Source organism: Rhineura floridana, chromosome 5 (assembly GCF_030035675.1).
Source record: "Rhineura floridana isolate rRhiFlo1 chromosome 5, rRhiFlo1.hap2, whole genome shotgun sequence".
NCBI classification, from domain to species: Eukaryota; Metazoa; Chordata; class Lepidosauria; order Squamata; family Rhineuridae; genus Rhineura; species Rhineura floridana.
Window position 1 is genome coordinate 69630353 of NC_084484.1, and position 23351 is coordinate 69653703.

Sequence of the window (23351 nt, forward strand, 5' to 3'; positions counted from 1 at the left end):
TGCGATAATACCTACAATGAGCTCCCTAAAATAATTAGTAGCATATATCTAGTGACCTGCTAATCTGAATATAATCTTTCTACCAATCACTGTGTGCTTTCACACCCACATCACGTAGAGGGAAAGAGGGCTACAAAGCATTCTGCCTCATATTTTATCAAATCCCTTACCAGCTGCTTGATATATTATCGAGACAAGTGCAAGCACATTCTTTTTTTCTCCTCAAACATAAACAGGGGCGCCCCAAAGAATATAAGCAAATTACAACTCTTTCCTTACATCACCAGCAGCACCCGGGGAATAGCAACACTAGCAACATTGACCAGACTTCCCCTTTAACAATATTTGACTTATTATGGACATATAAATAATCTTAGGCCAATCCACATATAAACCATAAAAAAGGCGAGAAAGACGCCTGGAACACTTAATAGTTAAATCACTTTTCAATACTTGCCACATTTCATTGCCCCTCCAATGATATAAATAAAAAGCAGACCATCTGGGGATGGAGAAACTTGGTAGCTGAAAGTCTTATAATTGAAAGGCATTTCAAATGCTCCCTGAGTCAGTTTAGATCCTTTACAAATAAAAGAAAAATTGGGGGGATCAAGGGAGTGGGGGAAATGGGAAGCAAAGTATACCAATATGGAAATAAGGTACCCGATAAGCCACCAGAGGGTGGCTACTGCTACCTGCCATTCCCACGCTCCTGCCCTAGAATGGTTCACAAGGGAACTGCTGACAGAAGAACTCCTCGAGGGCAGAGAGAGAGACTGCCAAAACAACTGAAGGGTTTTCTGATCAATTTAGTCTAGGTATAAAATTTGATGGGGAGTGCTGCTAGCTACCAGTGTTACCAGCTTTGCGGCTACTTTGGGATATCATTAATTGACACTGATAATCTTTAAGTTCTCTTAATTTTCTTTTGATATCTTACATATCAATGTACTGAACCAGTTCCTGGCTGCGACAATGGACTGGATGAGGGCTAATAAACTGAGGCTCAATCCAGACAAGACTGAGATGCTGCTAGTGGGTGGTTATTCTGACCGGATGGTGGATGTCCAACCTGTCCTGGATGGGGTTGCACTCCCCCTGAAGGAGCAGGTTCGTAGCTTGGGGGTTCTCTAGAATCATCTCTGTCACTTGAGGCTCAGGTAGCCTCAGTAGCATGGAGTGCCTTCTACCAGCTTCAGTTGGTGGCCCAACTACGTCCCTATCTGGACAGGGATAACCTGGCTTCAGTTGTCCATGCTCTGGTAACCTCTAAATTAGATTACTGCAATGCACTCTACGTGGGGCTGCCTTTGAAGATGGTTCGGAAACTGCAGCTTGTGCAAAATGCAGCGGCCGGATTGCTAACAGGGACCAGACGGTCCGAACATATAAAACCGATTCTGGCCCGCTTTCACTGGCTGCCTTTATGTTTCCGAGCTCGATTCAAGGTGCTGGTATTGACCTATAGAGGCTTACACGGCTTGGGACCACAATACCTGATGAAACGCCTCTCCCGATACGAACCCACCCGTACACTACGTTCAAGATCAAAGGCCCTCCTCCGGGTGCCTACTCCGAGGGAAGCTGGGAGTCTGGCAACAAGGGAGAGGGCCTTCTCAGTGGTGGCCCGCAAATTATGGAATTATCTTCCTGACGAGGTGCACCTGGCGCCAACACTGTTATCTTTTCGACACCAGGTCAAGAGTTTCCTCTTCTCCCAGGCATTTTAGCATGTGTTATATATTGTTTTAAATTTTTAAATTGTGTTTTAAATTGTTTTTAAAAGATGTATTTTAAATTGTATTTGTTTTTAGTTATTGTAAACTGCCCAGAGAGCTTCGGCTATGGGGCAGTATACAAGTTTAATAAATAAATAAATAAAATATCAATTGCTAATCGCTGAATTGTTCATGTAGAAGCAATATTGAATTTCTTATTATATATTGTTATTGCTTCATTGTATTTAGACTGTTTATTTTCTGTAAACAGCTTTTTACAAATAAACTGGCGAATAATGCAGTGTATAAACAAACACTGACTATTACAAGCTAATTCCAACCTCTTGTAATTTTTACCTCAGCTTGTAATGCTCATCAGCAGCCATTTTGCCTGCCAGTTTCCTTCTCACTCTTTTCACTAATGAGGATGATGATGTGAAATGCAAACTTGAAAACACAAGTCAATGCCAGGTACAAACATAACTTACAAAAAGCTTTGAGTAATTATTGGGAAAGGGGAAATGGCCCCAAATTGGCCACAGGCATTTTGCATTAGGGGAACTCAAAACCCCTAAGTTACTTTTCTCCTGCAAGCAGAAAAGACATAAGGCACTCATATCAATCCCCTACATGTGAAAAAACAGCTTGAGGGGGGAAGTTTTGAGCTGAAAAATGACAGAGCACAAAATGGTTAAAAAGCTCCTCTGATGCCCAAGTTGCTTTGGGTTTGGGCAGAGACTCACAGAACTCTGCTTTCCATGTAGTTTAAGCCTAAATGCCTCAATTTGTTTCTGTAAAATGGGAATGGAGACATATTTTACAGATTTCTGCTGAATATGAACAAGGTAAGCATTATGAGGGAGCATATGAAAATGCAGCTTGTTGCTCCACTAACTGCTGAGTCGGACAATTGCTTCTTCCTTGCAGTGCATCAGGATTATATTTTGCCAGTTTCCTGGAAAGACGGACCACATTGTAGGGCAGTCGTTTAGTACCTAGCAGTCAATCAGTCACAAATTGTTTAAAAAGTTATAATTAATAAAATTGTTGTCCATTTAAAAACCAAATTTAGTATTTTGCTTCTTTACTGATGGTCTCCGAAGGAAAATGTCTTTACTCTGTTTCATACAGAAATAATGATTTCAAATTCAGCACACAAAACAAGTCAGTCAGTCTTTCCCAACCTTTGGATCCCAGATATCTGCTGGACTACAATTCCCATCATTTCTGACCACTGGCCATGCTGGCTAGATTGATGGGAGTTGTTTGTAGTCCAACAATATCTGGGGACCCAAAGGTCGGGAAATGCTGACGTATGTCACGAAAAGTTATATAACACCCTATTCCAAATATTTAAAATGATCACTTGCATTCGTATGGAGTATCTTAAATGTTACAGGAGAGAAATTCAATCAGTTTCTAAGCAGTTCGTATTCAGATTTATAAACATAATGGATGTAGTTAAAATAGTCCTGGTCCTTTGTAGCGTACAACAGCAAATCAATATACATTTGCATTAAAAACCATGGAATGAAAAAATAGGATTCTTGCCAATATTCTCCTATTGCTTGTCTTTAAATTGCAAACAAATCTTTTCTAGAACCTACCGTATTATACAACAAATGAAGACCAAAACATGGCCTGGGATTATTTACACTGCTGCTTCTATTACTATGATCATTCCTACCTTTTCTGGAGGTGGAGGAGGGTTAAATCTCTTTGCACAGACTAAAAACACATCAGGCTGTGGCTTGCCATCCTTCACTTCAGGGTCATCTCCCAACACAATATGATGAAACAAATTAAAGAAGTCTGTGTGTTGACTTGTTTTCATTTCAAATGTCACCCGAGATGAGCTAGTGGCAACAGCTATCGGTATGTTGTGTTGATGTAAATGGTGGATTAGTTTTTCAACTCCTGTGAACAAAAATATATGATCCAGTTAAAATACACTTGTCTGAGAAAAAAACAGAAGAGGTAGATTTACAGGTGTTGTTCCTCAAGAACTTGATTTAGTTAGATTTCTTTCCAACTATCAATAGTAGATAATAGCCCTATTGAGGTGTTCTTTCCTTGTGTGAGGTGTGAGTGTGGCCACACTCACTGCTGTTACATCCTCACTGGCACCCACTCCCCATTGCCCATGATTTTACCACTATACAATTCCAGAGAATCTCCATCTCTGTAGACTTGCATAAGCATTAAAAAAAGTCTGCAGTTCCCTGATCTGCTAATGGTGGGAAAATGCCCACTCCACAGGAAGGATCCAGTTGCCCTAGCGGTCCTTGTTGGGAGTGGGCTTTCTTAACCCACCAGCCAATGCTTACCCCATCTAAGGCGAGTCTGTTTGTGGAGATTCTGTCTCCACAAACAGAGGAGTTTGGCAGACTGGCAATCCACAAATTGGTGCGAGAAATGCCTCCCAGGACCCTTGAGGCAATAGGATACTTGGTTCAGATGTGATCTTCAGCCCACAAGCTGCAGCCTTGCTTTGTTTACTAAGTTGAAAGCCATAATACAAATGAACTGAATCTGAACTTTTTTTAAAAAAAATATGTGACAGAACATATGAAAAAAACAAATTACAAAAATAGTTTTCAGTCTGAAACAACCTTTCCCAACCTTTGGGTCCCTGATGTTGTTGGACCACAACTCCCATCATCTCCAGCCAGCATGGCTAATGGTCCCAAGGTTGGGAAAGGCTGATCTGAAACACGAAAGTAAAAAAAGGAAACAAAATCCCTGCAAGTGTATAGAAACCATGAAGTGCACATTAACACACAAAAGTAGGATGATAATCAAAGACATCCATAGAATAGGATTAACTGCTGTAAACATGGATTGCTGGCAAATAAATAGCAAATAGAAAGTAGAGAGTGAATGCTAAGTAAGCTGAAAGGACCAAGTTTAAACCCCAAGAACTTTAAACTAATTAATCACACACGTTAAATTTAGAACTCTGAACACAGACATATACATAGAACCCTGACAGGATAGAAATATTTCTCATGGGACTATAGAAGCCTTCAAAAAAGGAACAATTTAGCATTTTCTATTTGAGTTTTGAAAAATACATAAAACAACACAAATTAAACTTTTCTTTTGGCTTTATTTTCCCCCTTGGTGCTTTTCCTCTTTCAAGTAGCAGTAATTATTTTGATGAGAATGATTTCCTTATTTACGTATTTTGATTTCCATAATGTGTTTGTCATTTATCCTCCGATATTATAGATATAATCTTATACACACCTACCTAAGACTAAGTCCCACTGAATTCAATGGGTCTTCTTTTGAATTGACATGTATAAGATTACACTGTAAAGCATGCACAAAAGTTAGTATTATTAAGGTTTTTGTGGCAACTGGACCTGCCTTTGTGATTTAGTTTTGTGCTACACATGTTTTCTGGGCCCCTCCAAAAACAGTAGTAGCACTTTAAATCCAGTTACATGTCTGGATAGTAGAAAAGCCTGGTTCCTTTTGTTTTTAAAAAAGAATGTCAGGAGGCATCCTCCACCTGCTACAAGCCATAATTAGCACACTGACACCTTAGAAAGATCATTAAACTATCTCTTCTATACTTACCAACTGTTACTTCTGAAAAGTTTTATCACTTTTATTCAAATAGGTAAAGTTAGGCAATGTTTACCAGTTTTGCAACTGGGACTTTGCAAACCCAGGGGAAAGGGGAAAGGCATTACAGCAGGAAGCCTCGGGGTACACACATGAAAAATGAAACCGTCTGCACATCACTTAGGATTTATTTAAATATTTTGTTTCCTCCACCTTTTTTCTTAACATAAGAACATAATATAAGAAGAGCCTGCTGGATCAAGCCAATGGCCTATCTAGCCCAGAATCCTGTTCTCAAAGTGGCCAACTAGTTGCCCATGGAAACCCGCAAGCAAGACCTGTGGTTTCCAGCAACTGGCATTTGGAACCATACTACCACTGCCTACGGAGGCAGAGTAAAGCCATCATGGCTAGTAGCCACTGATAGCCTTTTCCTCCAGGAATTTGTCTAATCCTCATTTAAATCCATCCAAGTTGGTGGCCAACACTGCCTCTTTGGGAGCGGGTTCCATAGTTTAACTATGTGCTGTGTGAAGAAGTACTTTCCTTTGTCTGTCCTGAATCTTCTAACATTCAACTTCATGTCCATGAGTTCTAGTGTTACGAGGGAGAAAAGATTTTCTCTATCCATGCCATACATAATTTTATACACTTCTATCATGCCACCTCTGACCTCCTTTTCTCTAAACTAAACTCTAAACTAAAAAAGCTCAAATGCTGAAACCTCTCCTAAGGGGAGCCACTTCTTGTCTCCTTTTTTTAAAAGGAACTTTCAAATACCTAGGTACCCTGTAAAGCTGCTGGGGATAACATATGATTGATTAATACCAAGGTAAAATGATTTAAATCAAACTGTGGTCCTTGCACCACCAGCGTTCTGTGTGCTTCCTTCAGGTAGTTGTTGGCTTGTCTGTGGATTTGTGGTTGAATATAAGAGATGGCATATCCATCACAATGAATATTCATATTGATTTTTAATTGTATTTTTATTGCTTGTTTTATTTATTCTATTACTGTATGATCATTTGAGTTCTATGGAATACTACGGAATTCAAATTGCAATACAATAAAATATAATATATAAGAAATAAAAGCAATAAAAGTCATACAGCATCTGTTGTTGTTATGTGCCTTCAAATCGATTACGACTTATGGTGACCCTATGAATCAGCGACCTCCAAGAGCATCTGTCATGAACCACCCTGTGCAGATCTTGTAAGTTCAGGTCTGTGGCTTCCTTTATGGAATCAATCCATCTCTTGTTTGGCCTTCCTCTTTTTCTATTCCCTGCTGTTTTCCCCAGCATTATTGTCTTTTCTAGTGAATCATGTCTTCTCATGATGTGTCCAAAGTATGATAATCTCTGTTTCATCATTTTAGCTTCGAGTGACAGTTCTGGTTTAATTTGTTCTAACACCAAATTATTTGTCTTTTTCACAGTCCATGGTATCCGCAAAGCTCTCCTCCAGCACCACATTTCAAATGAGTTAATTTTTCTCTTATCTGCATTTTTCACTGTCCAACTTTCACATCCATACATAGAGATCAGAAATACCATGGTCTGAATGATCCTGACTTTGGTGTTCAGTGATACATCATTGCATTTGAGGACCTTTTCTAGTTCTCTCACAGCTGCCCTCCCCAGTCCTAGCCTTCTTCTGATTTCCTGACTATTGTCTCCATTTTGGTTAGTGACTGTGCCAAGGTATTGATAATCCTTGACAAGTTCAATGTCCTCGTTGTCAACTTTAAAGTTACATAAATCTTCTGTTGTCATTACTTGTCTTTTTGATGTCCAGCTGTAATCCTGCTTTTGTGCTTTCCTCTTTAACTTTCATCAGCATTCGTTTCAAATCATTACTGCTTTCTGCTAAGAGTATGGTATTGGCTGCATATCTTAAATTACTGATATTTCTCCCCCCAGCTTTCACACCTCCTTCATCTTGGTTCAATCCTGCTTTCTGTATGATATGTTCTGCGTATAGATTAAACAAATAGGGTGATAAAATACAACCCTGTCTCACACCCTTTCCGATGGGGAACCAATCGGTTTCTCCATATTCTGTCCTTACAGTAGCCTCTTGTCCAGAGTATAAGTTGCGCATCAGGACAATCAGATGCTGTGGCACCCCCATATATTTTAAAGCATTCCATAGTTTTTCATGATCTACACAGTCAAAGGCATCTAGCATTGCATATTACAGTTGATACAACAGGCAGAAAAATCATTAAGTGGTCCATGGGGAAAATGTTTGGAAACCACTGATTTAAACCCTTTTGACTTATATAAATGAGTTTCTCACAATATAATTTCCCGATCAAGCATGTATACTAATTAGCTCCTGTAGCAATTATAACATATTGGTGTGCAACTAAATACATCCAGAATTCTACCTAGGAACATAATCCAAAACCTTTGATCATACAGCCCAGATGTCTTTTGCACTACAAATATATCTGCATAAAGACAAGTTGGGGCCATTGGCATTCTGAAATTAGTGGATTTTTGTGCAGATCCTGGAGCACTAAGCAATTTTGCTTAGTTTTCACATAAGTTCCAAGGACTTTCTAGAAATGGCTTATAGTTATTGGACAGAACTTGAGATCAACCATCAGTAGCTGCCTTGTTTGCTCAGTACTCCCAAACAATCCAACCTGATTATATTACAGACCTCATTTAGTTACATGGCACAAAACAGTATCATTCAGGTGCGCTCAGTAAATGTCCCTGGTGAGTTACAAGATGGCATCAGTTCCTCTGATGATTTGCCAGTTTGTGGGTCAAGAAGAAAACCCAAAATAATAAATAAAATGTGTCACCATTGCATTATGCTTACAACACTTGACTACCCCCCCAAGTGAGATTTAATTTCGTTCACTTAAAAAAAAAACCTGGCTTTAACTAAATTTGTCTTAAAACTTGTCAGTGTTTCATTTAGATTTCATTGTAAAAACAATGTAAAAACTGTTTTTTAAAAACTTTTTTAAAAAACCTACTTAACAATCCATTGTAATTAATCTTGATCAACATTATCTTGGAGAATAGCTTGCTCATATTTGGTCTGTTTGGGAAATGAATGGAAGCAGCTTTGAAACTAACACCACATCCCAGACTATCTATACCAGGGGTGGCCATCTTAGGCCTGGGGGGAGGGGTCATAAATGTGGCCGTCCAGGCCCTTGGGACTTTTCCCAGGCCACAGCCCATCTCCTCAGACTATACTTTCACTGACCCTGCTCCATACCATCCTAGAGTGTTTTGGCCTACCAGAATGTGTTCTTGAACTGTGATAATGCTCCTTGCTTGCTTGGAGGATGGAGGAGTATGTGAGAGTCCCCATATGTATGGCATCCTTTACAGGAGGCTGGAATATAGCCTCCTGTAGTGTGGCATAGTGTTTAGAGTGTTGGAGTACGACCTGGGAGACCAGGGATTCCCATGAAGCTCACTGGGTGACCTTGGGCCAGTCACTGCCTCTCAACCTGAGAGGAAGGCAATGGTAAACTCCCTCTGAATACCGCTTACCATGAAAACCCTGTTCATAGGGTCGCCATAGGTCGGGATCGACTTGAAGGCAGTATATCATCATCATCATAAAGGTAAGAGTCGTAGCTATTGCTCCACCCACTTTCACCTCTAATCATGCTCACTGGTATGCAGCACCCTGAAGGAATGTAGCCCTTAGACTGAAAAGTGTTTCCCACTCTTTGTTTCCACTATCCCTATAGTACAGATCCAGCTGAGTCAAGAGAAAAACCTGGTATTGGGAAGATATGCCATTTTGCTGGTTCTGAGCAACCTTCCTCCCTCTCCCCACACACAGAGTTTATGGTTTTAATATATGGAATTTATTTCAGTAATTTAAAGTGCTCCTTATTATGTTTTATGTGCTATGGTTGCTTTGAGTTTATTTTATAAAGAAAAGAAGGTATACATTATTGAATGAATGAGTCTTGTAAGGCGGGGGAGGGCAGAAGGTAGATGTGGATCTACTAGTGGACCTCTGGTGGTTTGCAGTAGATCAGAAAGGGCATTTGATTTCAATTATTTAACAACAGCAACAACTAATTTCCTCTTCCCCCACCCCAGTGTAAATTATACTGCTGAAATGAAGAAAGTTTTGGGACAACCAGCAGTGGATTTTTGTGTAGAAAGATTGTGAGGTGCACTCAGTTCCGGTACTCAAAACAAATTCCTGGGTTCGTCATTCTCGAATACTAAGGGTATATCTTTTGCAAAATGCTCTGGTTTATGGATCTCAGAGTTTAATGAAAAACAAAGGAGAACCTGTAAGCCTAAAGTTTGCTTTAAGGCCTTAGTCTGGAAGATCTATTTTAAGGAATTAACAATACTAGTTTACACATCTTTTCCCATTTTTATACCATATTTACACCTTCTCGTGGAGCGTAACAGTCATGCAGCCCACTAGGTGACTGAAAAATCCTGTTACTGCAGCATGAACATTTGCTGCTTAATTTTCCTATTGTTCAGCATGTAACAATTACAGCAAACTGCCTGCTTGAAATATCATTATGAAACTTTGCTCATAGGCATATTCACCATGACATTGACTTTGAGTTGGAGCTATTTTTTTTTTAAGTTAGAGAACCAGAAGTGGAGAAAACATACATCTCCAAAGCAAAGAAGCTTCTGCTAGTTAAACACACTCAATCTCTAGCTTTTCGTAATTCAATTCAATTCAAATCTCTAGCTTTTCGTAATTCAATTACACCAACAAACAGCAAGCCTGCACTGTCTTTAAAGGTATCCACAGCTTTAACATATTTTTTTTAAAAAAGCCCTAGCACCATATTTTACTAGACAGTAACTTAAGTTTACATGGCATCAGTCCCAGCATCACCATCTGGCATACCGTGGTAGCTGTCAGGACCTATTGCTAATGGTGAATCCTGTCAGAGGCTTCCGTTCCACATCCCTGGGAGTTGGAGTTAGTTACTGCTGTCATTTTGATTTCCCCTGGAAATTCCCTATTTCTATGATACCGTGGATAAAAAAGACATGTTTTTGTGGCTTTAAACTTCCAGGGTATTGTATCCCTGGAAAACTAAGATGTCTGTGCAGGGCTATAGTCATCAGGGGTTGGGGTGGTGATGATCATAGACCCTTTACTGTTTTCAGAGCAGGGTCCCAGCCAAGTCCCTATGTGCAAGACAGTCAGAGTGAAAGGAGGTGAGATAGCCACTGAGAAGACTCTTCCCAGTAATTAGCAAAGCCTTCACTTTCACGCTGATTGGCTCCTAGGGACATCTGTTGTAGTGGAGTGGGGCCTGGGAGACAACACAGAGAGCAAGAGAGATGAGGAAGTGGAAAAGGGACTGTGGCTGTGACTCTCATGAAGAGACCCAGAGACCCTGCACTTCTGAATCTGCTACTACACCATCTCTATGTGTATGCGTGGGGGGGTATATTTAATCACATAACAACTGCCTGTGGAGTACAGTTTTACCACTTCAGAAGTAGATATTAATAAGGTGCTGCAACAGCATGTCACTTTCTGTAGAGGCCACCATGTTTATCGATATAAAATCCATATACAAAAAATAATATCCATCTTATCCTTACTTCTTGACCAATTAGATTTAATTACAATATATATTGGCATTTCCTATCAGACAAATTAGCAATGTAGACAAGATAGTGTAAGAGACACTTAGACATTTTCTGGTACTTAAGACAGATGATTAAAAACTATATCTTGGTGGTCCAATAGCTCCCAGGGATTTAGACACCGCTATAATATAAAAGTTAAAAAAAATATTTTTTTTTAAATGCAACAGATGTACCAGTGATGGATTTTCAACAAGAATGTAATTATTTCTGTTTTTAAAAGGATAAGGATAAGGATAGATATCAAAAATAACAATTTATATGTGAATCACCGGAAATACAGGCTGGAAACAGAGAACCACTATTAAATGTATGCCAAAATAGCACAAAGTAGTTTGTAGAAAATTATTAATACATATATTTCGCAAATTACTCACATTTCAATAAGCAGTATGAAATAAGGCAATATTCCCTATGGAAAATTCAATGAATAGCAACTATATTATAATGCTTTTTAGCTTAGGAAGTAAAAAGAGGAATAAAAACAAGTAGCAGAAAACAATGGTGGTAGTTTTACGGTATAGAACCCTGCTACGCCCTGTATTTCAACCAACCACTACTTTATGAACAATTACTTCTGTTCAAGCTTGTTCCCACCGGTTTCTATCATTCTGGACAGGAGCATCCCAGTAGATGCTGAGTTGTGTATTGATTTCCCATCCCCAAGGTAAAATCAACTTAAAACTGTATGGAATATGTAATGGCCTTCCACAATCATTCCAGAAAATCTGTTAATTTTACTCAGTGGTTTTTTCTCTCAGATCACAAATTTCCATTAAAAAATGAAGAATGGGAAGACTGTCTAGTGGCTTTTTTGCACATTCAAAAAGTGTCAGCATTACTTTATTAAGCATGATTCATTAAGTGAAGGCAAAGATTAGCACCAGCACTGCCATTCAGATTGTGGCACAAATCAACCATGGGGCTAACAGAAATTTTGCACAAGAAACACTGAATTAAGAAGCCGAACTGGCCCCCGTTTCCGATTTCCTGCTTCTGCTGTAACAAAGAAGGACTTGTGGATGTCACAAGAGTTAATTATCTGTGTGTAGGGGTCAATTTGTGGAATGCCCTCCCCAGTGAGGTACATCTATCTCCAACATTAATGACTTTTAGGAGGAATTCAAAAACATTCCTGTTTACCTAGACATTCTGTGGCTGAAGGAGATTGATCTGGCAACCAGATATCACTGGACAGGAGAATGTTTTTATTTGCAACTTTTTTTAAAAGAATATTTTCATTAGCAGCTTTTTTTTGAATGTTTTTGTTTTTTGAATGCTTTTTAGGCTATATGGCTTATGTGAATGTTTTTGTGTGTGTATTGCAAAGCATTTTAAAGTAATTATTGTGTGTCCAAATAGATAACAAGTCCTAGCTTCTGGACACCTTGTGGACACAAATAGAAATATTTAAATATTTAATTAATGAACCAAGAGCACAAATTCAGAGTAAAAGCCACTGAAACACTGACTAGAGGCAAGAAATTTTAGTGAAATTGAATAGAAACAGTAGAACATAGGGGCACATTACACAATAATTCTTAGGATTATTATAAACCACCAGTCTTACCGAAAAACTTCTTAATAAAATCTTTCTTCCTGCGATGTCAGGTTCTCTGCATCTGTGTTATGTTTTTTGATGGATTTTTCCACTACAGCAGGCCATGGATCAAAAGCAGCAGTTTTTAATATTAACTTACTTTTTTAATTCATGTATTTACTGGTGGATGGGCAGGATAGTAAGAATTTTGCTAGGCTTGTAATTTGTGTAAATGCATTTACAAGGCTTTATTCACTCTCTGTTCGTTTGTTTATTTATAAAAAGATTTGTATACCGCTATTTTGTTAAAAACATCAAAGCAGTTTACAACACATTGTTGTTGATTTAGTTTGAACCACTTTCACCTCAGTCCAAATGTCAGGGTTTGTATATGGTAGAGAGGCTTCAATGGCCAATACCTTATCCCAGTCTGTGTCGGAATTGCTTTTTAAGATTTTTTAAAGTTTTTTTTAAAAAAAGATCTTTATAAGATGTTTTATTTCTAAGATGCTTTAAAGATATTTTGTTTTTAACTTGTGTTTAGAGTTTGCTGCTCTGGGCTCCTTCAGGGAGGAAGGGTGGGATGAAAATGCAATAAATAAATGAATAAGTAATTTCAATGAAAAACATGAACACCCAGTAACAATTCTTTAAAAAATGCCCTGCTTAGCTGCACTTCATCTAAGTGAAGGTGAAACTACAGCTATTTCCATGGGCTGGAAAATGTGTAACCAAGATAAAACAAATGCCCCCCCATCAGCTTTCTCTATATTTAATTATACAGCCTCAAGAGTATTATAAAACGTATATTCCTGAACTCAGAAATACATGTTTAATAACCATGTAAGATTTCATGGCAATAGACAAAATACTCAGAGAGAATCCAGACTTTAAAGTCTGAAACATGAGTAAAATAATCCAGACTCCTGTTGGACTTTTTCTGTCAGTGGTCTCATAATTCATTGAAATTAATTAAAAATCAGCCATGTTCACAGAGTATATGTAATCCTGTTATTGACCTTGCCCCATTCTCTGACCTTCATCTTCTACAGTTTACAAGTTAAAAAATGCATGGCTGATTTTTAATTAATTTAGGAAAATTAACATTGGAGTTTATGATAGCACAGGCATGCTTAGTAAGAACCAACTGCCAGTGTTCTAAAAGCCAGACTAACAACTGTTTGGCTTGGCTAATCAGGAGGCCATACCCGCACCAGACATTTATTCCACTTTAAACAGTCATGGCTTCCCCCAAAGAATCCTGGGAAGGGTGCTGAGAGTTGTTAGGAGATTCCTATTCCCCTGACAGAGCTCCAGTAGCCAGAGTAGTTTAACAGTCAGCCCCTCTTCCTAGAAAATTCTGGGGATTATAGCTCCGTGAAGGAAATAGGGCATCTCCTAGCACCTCTCAGCACTCTTCATAAACTGAACTTTCCTGAACAGGAATTTTTGAGGGAATCCATGACTATTTAAAGTCAAATAAATGTCTGATGTGGATGTGGCCAGGGACAGCTTTGGTTTAAATTTGGGTGGAAGACTACATGTGTCTGCTGTAGAATAAAAAGATGGGGGTAATCCTGAAAAATAATGTAACTGTTAACAAAGTTTTCTTTTTGGAAAGGAAAGGGGTTTTCCCTTTGCTGAGTACCCTCCCCCCCAATCTCCCCCCCACTTCTCCCTACCCCTACCCTTCCCTTCACTCCTTCCCCTACCTGCCTTTCCCCCTTCCCCAGGTCAGTTTCACCTATGCTAATCATGATTGCACACGAGTCAATACCATTGAACCTTTCCCTCCCCTCCCCTTCCCCCTCCCCATTCCCACTCCAGCCCTCCCCTTCCCTTGTGATCCATTTCACCTATCCTAAGTATGACTGCACTGAATAAATCCCATTGGACTCAATAAGCAAGCTAATGTTCAGTCCCTTCTCAGAAAGCTTGCAGAGGATCCAATTCCATGCCTCTCGGATTAAAAAGCAGAGAAATTCACTAATACGCAAAAAAAGAAAAAAAGGTCAGTTTAAGAACATACCTATAGTCAATAGATATTTCTATCAAACTTTAAAAAGCAGGTAAATTGGGCAGCTATAGTGAATGCACCACGGGAGCAATATCCTCTCTGAGATACTGTACCGTTCTACAAATTTCTAAAACTGCAAACATAATTTGGGTTGGTCTTTCACAGTCCAATCCACTTTCCTGTGTAGCCTGGAAGAATTTGCTAACATGTGCCTCTGAGCATATGGCGAATAGTGGCAACACCTACCTGGTACATTCACTATAGCTGTCCAATTTCCCTGCTTTTTAAAGTTTGACAGAAACACCTGTTAGCTACAGGTACATACTTAAACCACATCTTTGTTTTGCCTATTAGTGAATATATGGGCATTCATGCATTTAATATATCAATCACTTTTTATAAAATATCAATAGTTGTTTTGCTTAGTATAACTATTCAACCTCTTCCAAATGTATGGTGTGGATTAGGGACAGAATCTGCCTGCCACTGCAGATCCATCCTGTGCCTGCCCATCCCCGCACCATGGAGAAGGCAGGAAAGGAGCACCCCTTTGGGCAAAGCAGAAGAGTTGAGGCCACAGCAACAGTCTCCCCAGCAGGGCCAGACTACAAAGAAGAAAGAGGAAAAGGCGCCATTCCTGCAGGGCAAACAACAAGCTCCAATGGGCAAATAATCTGCTTACTTTCTGAGTCAGATTTTTCTCCCATTCCATCCTGCAGCCTGTCACATGCCCCATGTGGTGGCTAACTCGTCTTCCTTCTCTGCAACCTGACCCTGTTTGGGGAGACTGCTGTCATGGCCTCTGCTCTATCATTCTGCCTGGAAAACACCCTCCTTTCCCGTCTCCTTCTTCTCCATGGCGCAGGGGTGGGTGGGCACAGTATGTATTGGCGATGGGTTGATTTTATCCCTGTAGTGGATACAGAGGTATTATCGAGCCCCAGGTCTCTCAGGGTAATCAAGGAGGGGGGCTGGAGGAGCTTCAGCCCCCTCAGCTAGAGCAAGGGGCAGAGCCAGAGGAATTTGAGACTTTCGAGGACACTGGGGGAAGGAGTGTGCTTGACACTTTGCCAGTTCCCACGGACAGTCCTCCTGCTGAAGAAGACGCGTCAACAGAACCGTTAGAGAAATCTCTGGCGCGTGCCAATTCCAACCCCCCTGGATCCCCCTCTTGACACTTCAAATGCTTGCCCACCTCCTGACCTCCAGCCTGCACCTATCTAGTCGGTATTGTCAGATGAGCCGTCGGAGGTGCACTCTCTTTCACCCCGTGCCAGTCGTCGCGAGAAGCGTGCCGGTCAGAGGGAGGTTCCTCGAAGGAGTGAGAGATTACGAGTGAAGACCTTCCCTATTTAAGCTTGCCTCCCCCCGACCGGGATACTTAGTCAACTTTCTTCATCTGCTGCAGAGTATGCTAGGAGCTTAGATAGGGGATTGCAGTGAGTTAGTTTAGGCGAGTTAATGAGGCGTGCTGCCTTTGATGTTTCAATCACCCTAATAAAACAAGAGATGCTTTCACCCTCGACTTCGACTCGTGCCTCACACTCTGGGCAGGACAGGTATAGAAAGTTTGGTATGGCTGACTAGACAGGCATTATTTGCAGGCACTACTAACCCCTCTTTCAAATCTTCCGGCATAAGCAGAGAACTTGGGTGAGGACAGGTGTGATCTCCCACATTGTGATGAACTTTTGCAGAAGGCAGAAAAGGAAGGAGGAAACCTATGCCACTTTATCATCTGTAATGGCCAGCACAAAGAGGGAGAAAATACACCTTCCTTCTCTGAAGGACTTTTCTCTCAGTTTGTGCTGAGCTTTCAAGCAGAACTGATGCAAGTCCCCATTGCTCCTACTGCAAAACCCAATGAAAAGTTGATTGCGTCACTGCTGGGTGTTGCCAGGTTAGCACTGATCCATCGTAGTGGTGGTTCCCCATTTGTGGAATGACCTGCTTGGTGAGATGCACCTGTCTTCCTCATAATTAACATCCAGGAGAAATGTTAAAACATTGCTGTTCCCCGAGGCATTTGATTTCTGAAAGACACTCTTCCCGGTGATATTGAAATTATCAACAGCTGTGACTGTTGTTAGATGTTAATTATTTATTTTTAATTGCATTGTTATGCTGCTTTGTTGTTTGCTGCCCTGAACTCCTTTGGTAGGAAGGGTGGACAGAAATTTTACAAGACAAAAAGAACAAGCCCCTTGCCCAACGCACGTGCCAGAGGACTTGGTAGGATGATCATCCCTGACAGTGAAAAATCTATATACACAAGCCCACACACGGTTTCCTTTAATCTGCAGAGGACAGATTAAAGAGGAATGTTTACCTGGGCATCCATGGCCTGCAGAGTGAAATGGGTTGGGACACTCACAAGAGGTGACAGGATTTGCAGAGAGGCCTGTGAAAATAACTAACAATAGCCTAAGAACACATGGCAACTAACCACTTACAGATTCAGAGCTGTCAAGCAGAACAATATCACATGTTCTCTCTCCTATATGCAGAAGACAACAGATGGGCTTGCTGAAAAGTGCCTCATATTTATTCTTCTATTCTTGGTAGACACCTCATTTAAAAAATAATAACAATTTTCTTCAAACTTCCAAGGTGATGGGAAAACAACTGGGCACAAGAGGAAAGTATTTTGTGAATGGAACTGTTCAAATTTAAACAGCAAGATTTGATTGGATAAGCACAAATTTGAATGAATACAACCTGGCATCAATGCAGCTGTGGGGAATAACTTTTCTTGCTTAATTTTACTTTCGTGCAGTAGTTCTTCTATGGTTATCGGAAGGTCCAGGGCATTTCGCATGAGCTCTAATCCCTCCATTGTTTTTTTACCCATTGCTAAGGATTTTACATCCCAGGTATAGGTCTTTCCAAAGCGATCACAGATTTCTTGGAACACAATAGTATAAAGACGTTCAGTATCTGAGGAGGAAAGAAAAGAACAGAATATTAGTGGTCAGAATCCTATATCATTTGGCCCCTACTGGCCAAAATAAAATAAAGGACAAGACAACGCAATAGGATCTTATATACTTAACAAAAAATTCATCTTGAGCATCCTCTAAGCCTTTTCTGACAGGCAAAACTAAAAACCTCTGGCTTTAGGTCACAGTCAGGCCACCCAATTCAGGATGCCATATAACCTTTAAAACTAAATATATGGCAACAGGATATAAATTTACTAACAGACAAAAAAACCTTTCGATTTAAGGATGTACCTATAGCCAACAGATACTTCTATCAAACTTTAAAAAGCAGGGAAATTGGGCAGCTATAGTGAATGCACCAGGGGAGTAGGAGGCCTGACCTCCTCTCTGAGATATTGTACTGCCCTACAAATTTGTTAAAATGCAAACACAATTTGTGTGTTTCATGAACACATAACCAATTACAACTTGAGAAGAACAGAATTAAGGTAAAACATTCAATTATAAAGTATACATACACAGATTTTTAATATTCCATAGGATAAAATGAATAGTATAAATATATACAAAGAAAACATTTCTTCAGCCCATTTATAGGGCCTTTCCAATTAAAAATAAGTGCTCATAAAATTGTAACAGATGTTGGAGGGGATGTGGGGAAATCAGATCTTATTAACACATGTAGTGGTCATGTGATAAAGTTATCCATAGGCAAGATAACGGGTCAGAAACTAAGACAAGCCTCTGAACTAGTCCTTTTAAATCTTTTTCATGAGGAAAATGTGAATGTATTATTTAAATAATTGATTTGTTATTTGCTGATAGGCACATGTTTAGTAGTGGCCTGATTTTGGAAAAACTTAACAGGGAGCGACTCTCAAAGCATGGTGTAATAAAATATGGCAGATTGCACTCATTAAAAAAGTAACTAATAATGTGAGTGTGGTGGCTGGTAAGAAACAAAAGGACACATTTTCCATTGCCTGATATTGTTTTATTATGTATACACAAGAGCATAACAGCAGCAGGGGAATCCCTGCAGTATTTTGTTTCACATGGTGATCCTTGTACACTGTATGTATATTACACAACCACAAGAGCTGGCTGGGCTTGATAGGAGTTGCAATACAACAACATCTGAAGGGCCCTGACCTACACCATCATTAAAGTTAAAAACAACATTTCACCTGTACAGCTTTCCATGTGATACTATGAAGGAGGAAAGGAAGATAACTAATACTTTAAAAATACTTAAGTGGTTGAGTACCACATTTCATATTAAGTTATTTCACATTTAATGTTTGTAATCTATAGTACTCTATTCCAGAACTTTAACGGGTGAGGGGAAAGATGTTGTAATTTAGCATAATTCCCACCATCGTCAGTGCAAAAGGCTCTGGCGAGGGTGGGCCTTTGCAGCCATGCTGGGGAAGACCTCTTTTCGGCCTCATGCGACACCCACCCACCCTCCCTTTAGGGCAGTACAAGTTTAACTGGTTGCTTTGGGGCCGGGTAGGAATTTTTAGCTCGCCAGCCTTCGTTTGCTGGCAAGTTTTTTGCCTACCCTGTACTGTTCTCCTAATTTGGCTGATTTGCTTAATTTGATTTGGCTTAATTTGATTTGGCTGATTTGTCACCTGCCCTGTTAGTTAAGCTGTAAATAGGTTATTTGGTCACGTTAAGCGGATTAGGGCAGAATTTAACAAGGTAGGGTTAGGTGACCACCCTTAGGCACCCTTTAAGGTGATTGGTGGGTTCTGAGGTCTGCCTTCCAGGTTGTGCGGCCGGTTGGCAGGATAAGGCTCACCTTTGGGGTTAACCTGTACCACCCATTCAGAGGTTATGCGGCCCTGAGGGGGGGTGGATCAGGAAGGCCTCCCTAACCATTCTCCCTGGGGATGGGGCCCAGAAGAAGGGCTTGGGCTTGGCTCACCCCCCTTTTCCCATGGAAGGGTGCCCTCGCCCAATTGGGGTGAGATACGTTCCACACTGGCTCTGCAGATCATCTACCATGCAATCAAGCATGTAATTGGCTTTATTCAATAAACGTGGCCCTTGATTTACCCATACTTCATCTTGTCTTGCCTGTTCATTTCCCGGCTATGCGCTGCAATTAGTCTCTTCTAGTATTTTGTTGTTGGCCAAAAACAGAAACACACTAAAAGTGACCCAGATAAAAACTCAATGAAGCAGTAGAAATAAATGAAAAGCACTGCAAAAATGCTTGCTTTTCACTATAATATACTCATGATTTACTTTTTATTATGCACCATTGGATTAATCTAACAGCAAATGGTTGTGTTTGGTTTATTCTACACTTATATATCACTTCACATTTAAAAAATCCCAAAGGAATTTACAACCAAGAAAAAGGAAATACAATGATAAAATCACAAAGATCTTAAAAACAAATTTAACAATACAATATCGTATCACTGGCTCTGCCTAAATGCCTGGCAAAACAAAAATGCCTACTTGGTGCTGAAACAATGACAAGTTTATTGGCAGGTGGGCCTCCATGGGGAGAGCATTCCATAAATGAGGTACTACACATTCTTTCATTGCCACCCTCTGGCCCCTCCCTTGGAGGTGGTACACAGAGAAAGCCATCAGATAATAATCTCATGATCTATGCAGGTTTATATGGGGAAAGGGAGCCCTTTAGTTATAGTGGTTCTGAGCCCACAAGGCTTTAAAGGTCAGCCCTTCTAGAACCTGAATTCTATATGATGAAGCTCATGTGCAAGTTTCTTTTTTTGCAGGTTAATTTTAAAAGCAAATACAAAAAAATCAACAACTTTTGAAAAATGTGTCAAACTTCCCCAACTGCTGTATTAAAAGCTAGGTGCATGCTCTCCATATTGTAGTGCAAAATGTTTGATAAATCATTTCTTGAAGGAAAAAGTTAATATGATTGCTAGCAACTAAGAATTGCCACTAATTTACCTAAGTTATGATTTGAAATTAAGTTTTTTCATTAACATTAGTATCAATAACTTCCTAATGGGGAGCAGGCACTCCATTCTTTTAGGCTTTAGCTGCTACAAGCAAGTTTTACCCTGCAATATTACTTTAAAAAGCGTAAGTACATACTATAAATAGTGTTACTGTACACATATAGTGTTGATTGCTAGTTAGTGTAAATGTGTTCATTCCCAGAGTCAAGAAAAAATAATTACTTCTGGTTTGTTTCTTGAATTATTAAGAATAGAATTCACTATTACAAGAGCTCAATAGTATCACCAGTTAGAATAGCGTACTATTGTCCCCAACTGCTGTCACCAAAAGACTCAAACAGAGATGCTAGAGGCAATTTTTCTTCTTATAGATAAACGTTAACATAAAGCATAAACCCGGTAGTTTCAATGGAAACAATTCCACTGAATGTGTTTTACCTCGTACAATGTTCTTTGGCTATGCAAGCTTGTGAATCTAAGAATCTTCCAACCAAGCAGCTTTGTTATACTGAGGTCCTTTAAGAGACAGAATGAGGACCACCCTATTTTTTCTTACTGACCCCTCATGGGAAGGGGAATTGGAAAACTATAGCCATAATTCTAGTTTCATGAAGGTCCAACTTTTGACTTAAACCCTTAAGCCTATTCCCCTTTGGGGAAGGGCTGTAGCAAACAGAAGGTTCCAGATTCAATCCCCAGTATCTGCAGGCAGGGCTGGAAGAGATTCCTACCTGAAACCCTGGATAGCTGCTGCCACTCACTGTAGACAATACTGAGCTAGATGGATCAATGGCCTGACCCAGTATAAGGCAGCTTCCTATATTCCTAAGTACCACAAATTTAAATTGATAAGCTCATATTTGAAGGCTGAATAAAGTCAGGAATTTTGGGAGGAGGAAAGTAGGATAAAACAATTTCCCCTCCCCTGCATCCCCACAAAGGGCCACTTGTATTATGAAAAGCCAACCTGAAAAAGTTCAATAATGAGTACAACAGCAGATACATGCAAGACCAAAAGGAAAATCTGCAAGTGGAAGAAGACAGCAAGATGCTTTATCTCGCTCAGGCATATTTTCAGTCACATCAGAACTCTGCAACACTTTCATATCACCTGAAAATTGTTCAAGATATAATGTAAACATTAGGTTATGGTTGTGTTTTAAATGCGATGGGTTAGAATTAACATTTATGCTACTGAATATGCAATTAAATGAAGCCTTGTATACTCTATATCTGGGTGGCTAACCCAGAGTTTGGGGACCTAATCCAGCCCCAAGAATTTTTTTCTGTGTCCCCCAGATTCCCCTGACATTGCAAAAGAAAAAAAAAGACACTGTGCTGAGGTAAGCAGGAACCAGGACCGTGATGGGGATGCAAATCGCCCTCTTTAATAAAGGTTAGCCACTCCTGCTACTGTAGACACCGTGATCAAAAAAACTTATTATTTTGCTCATTTTTGCTATTTGTTTAATCTATACACAGAACATATCATACAGAAAGTGGGACTGGACCAAGATGGAGGTGTGAAAATTGGAGGGAGAAATATTAATAATTTAAGATACACAGATGATACCATACTACTAGCAGAAAGCAGTAATGATTTGAAACGAATGCTGATGAAAGTTAAAGAGGAAACCACAAACGCAGGACTACAGCTGAACGTCAAAAAGTCTAAAGTAATGACAACAGAAGATTTATGTAGCTTTAAAGTTGACAATGAGGACATGGAACTTGTCAAGGATAATCAATACCTCGGCGCAGTCATTAACCAAAATGGAGACAATAGTCAAGAAATCAGAAGAAGGCTAGGACTGGGGAGGGCAGCTATGGGAGAACTAGAAAAGGTCCTCAAATGCAAAGATGTATCACTGAACACTAAAGTCAGGCTCATTCAGACCATAATATTCCCGATTTTTGTGTATGGATGTGAAAGTTGGACAATGAAAAAAGCTGATAAGAGAAAAATCCATTCATTTGAAATGTGTTGTTGGAGGAGAGCTTTACGGATACCATGGACAGCAAAAAGACAAATAATTGAGTGTTAGAACAAATTAAACCAGAACTATCACTAGAAGCTAAAATAATGAAACTGAGGCTATCATTCTTTGGACATAACAAGAAGACATGATTCACTAGAAAAGACAATAATGCTGGGAATAACAGAAGGGAGTAGAAAAAGAGGAAGACCAAACAAGAGATGGATTGATTCCATAAAGGAAGCCACAAACCTGAACTTACAAGATCTGAACAGGGTGGTTCATGACAGATGCTACTGGAGGTAGCCGATTCATAGGGTCGCCATAAGTCATAATCGACCTGAAGGCACGTAACAACAACCACATTTATAGTGAGGACAATAAATAGTTATTGCAAACCAACTTATGTATCATTCTTTTATGGTTCAATTACTGTTTCATCCCAACACAGCAAACAAAAATCTACAAGTTTAAGATTTCACAGACAGAGGCAACACCATGTGCCATTTGTTCAGAAGTCTGACACACTAGCATTACTCTGCTTATGCATCTGCTTAACTGCTGCAGTGAACACTGGAACTGATGTGGCTAGCAAGTTAAATAGTTATAAATCCTACATTGGAATGAGATAACAGTCTAGTATGGCCTTTAAAAAATTAAAAAACCAGAACCCCTGTGGTCAATTACAATGTTTTAAATTCTCAAAGCAAGAGTGCATACTCAGGATTGCTGAACAGTTAAAGGCATTACTGATTTGTATCAAATGATCATGAGGATGTACTTACGTTTAAGAATAAAATTGTTTCTCGTTAGATCAAACCAAGTACAGTTACATCCAGAAGAATCCCTGCATTAGGAGGTTCATGAGAAGTTGATCAATTGTTTACTACATGGTTCTTCCACCTTCAGTCCCCAGATGTTGTTGGACTGCAACTCCCATTGTCCTTGGCCACTGGCTAAGATACCTGGGGATTATGTGAGTTGTGCTGTGACAACATC

The 23351-nt window shown here is 39.7% G+C and overlaps 1 protein-coding gene across 1 annotated transcript in view; it reads right to left on the reverse strand.

Moving 5' to 3' along the window:
• Positions 1–23351, reverse strand: part of PUDP (pseudouridine 5'-phosphatase) — a 79032-nt gene that overhangs the window by 35899 nt on the left and 19782 nt on the right. The window contains exons 2-3 of the mRNA XM_061627072.1: positions 17196–17414; positions 3406–3635 (exon numbers count right to left, since the gene is read on the reverse strand). Coding sequence (XP_061483056.1) covers positions 3406–3635; positions 17196–17414 — 449 coding nt within the window. The remainder of the gene's footprint in view (positions 1–3405; positions 3636–17195; positions 17415–23351) is intronic.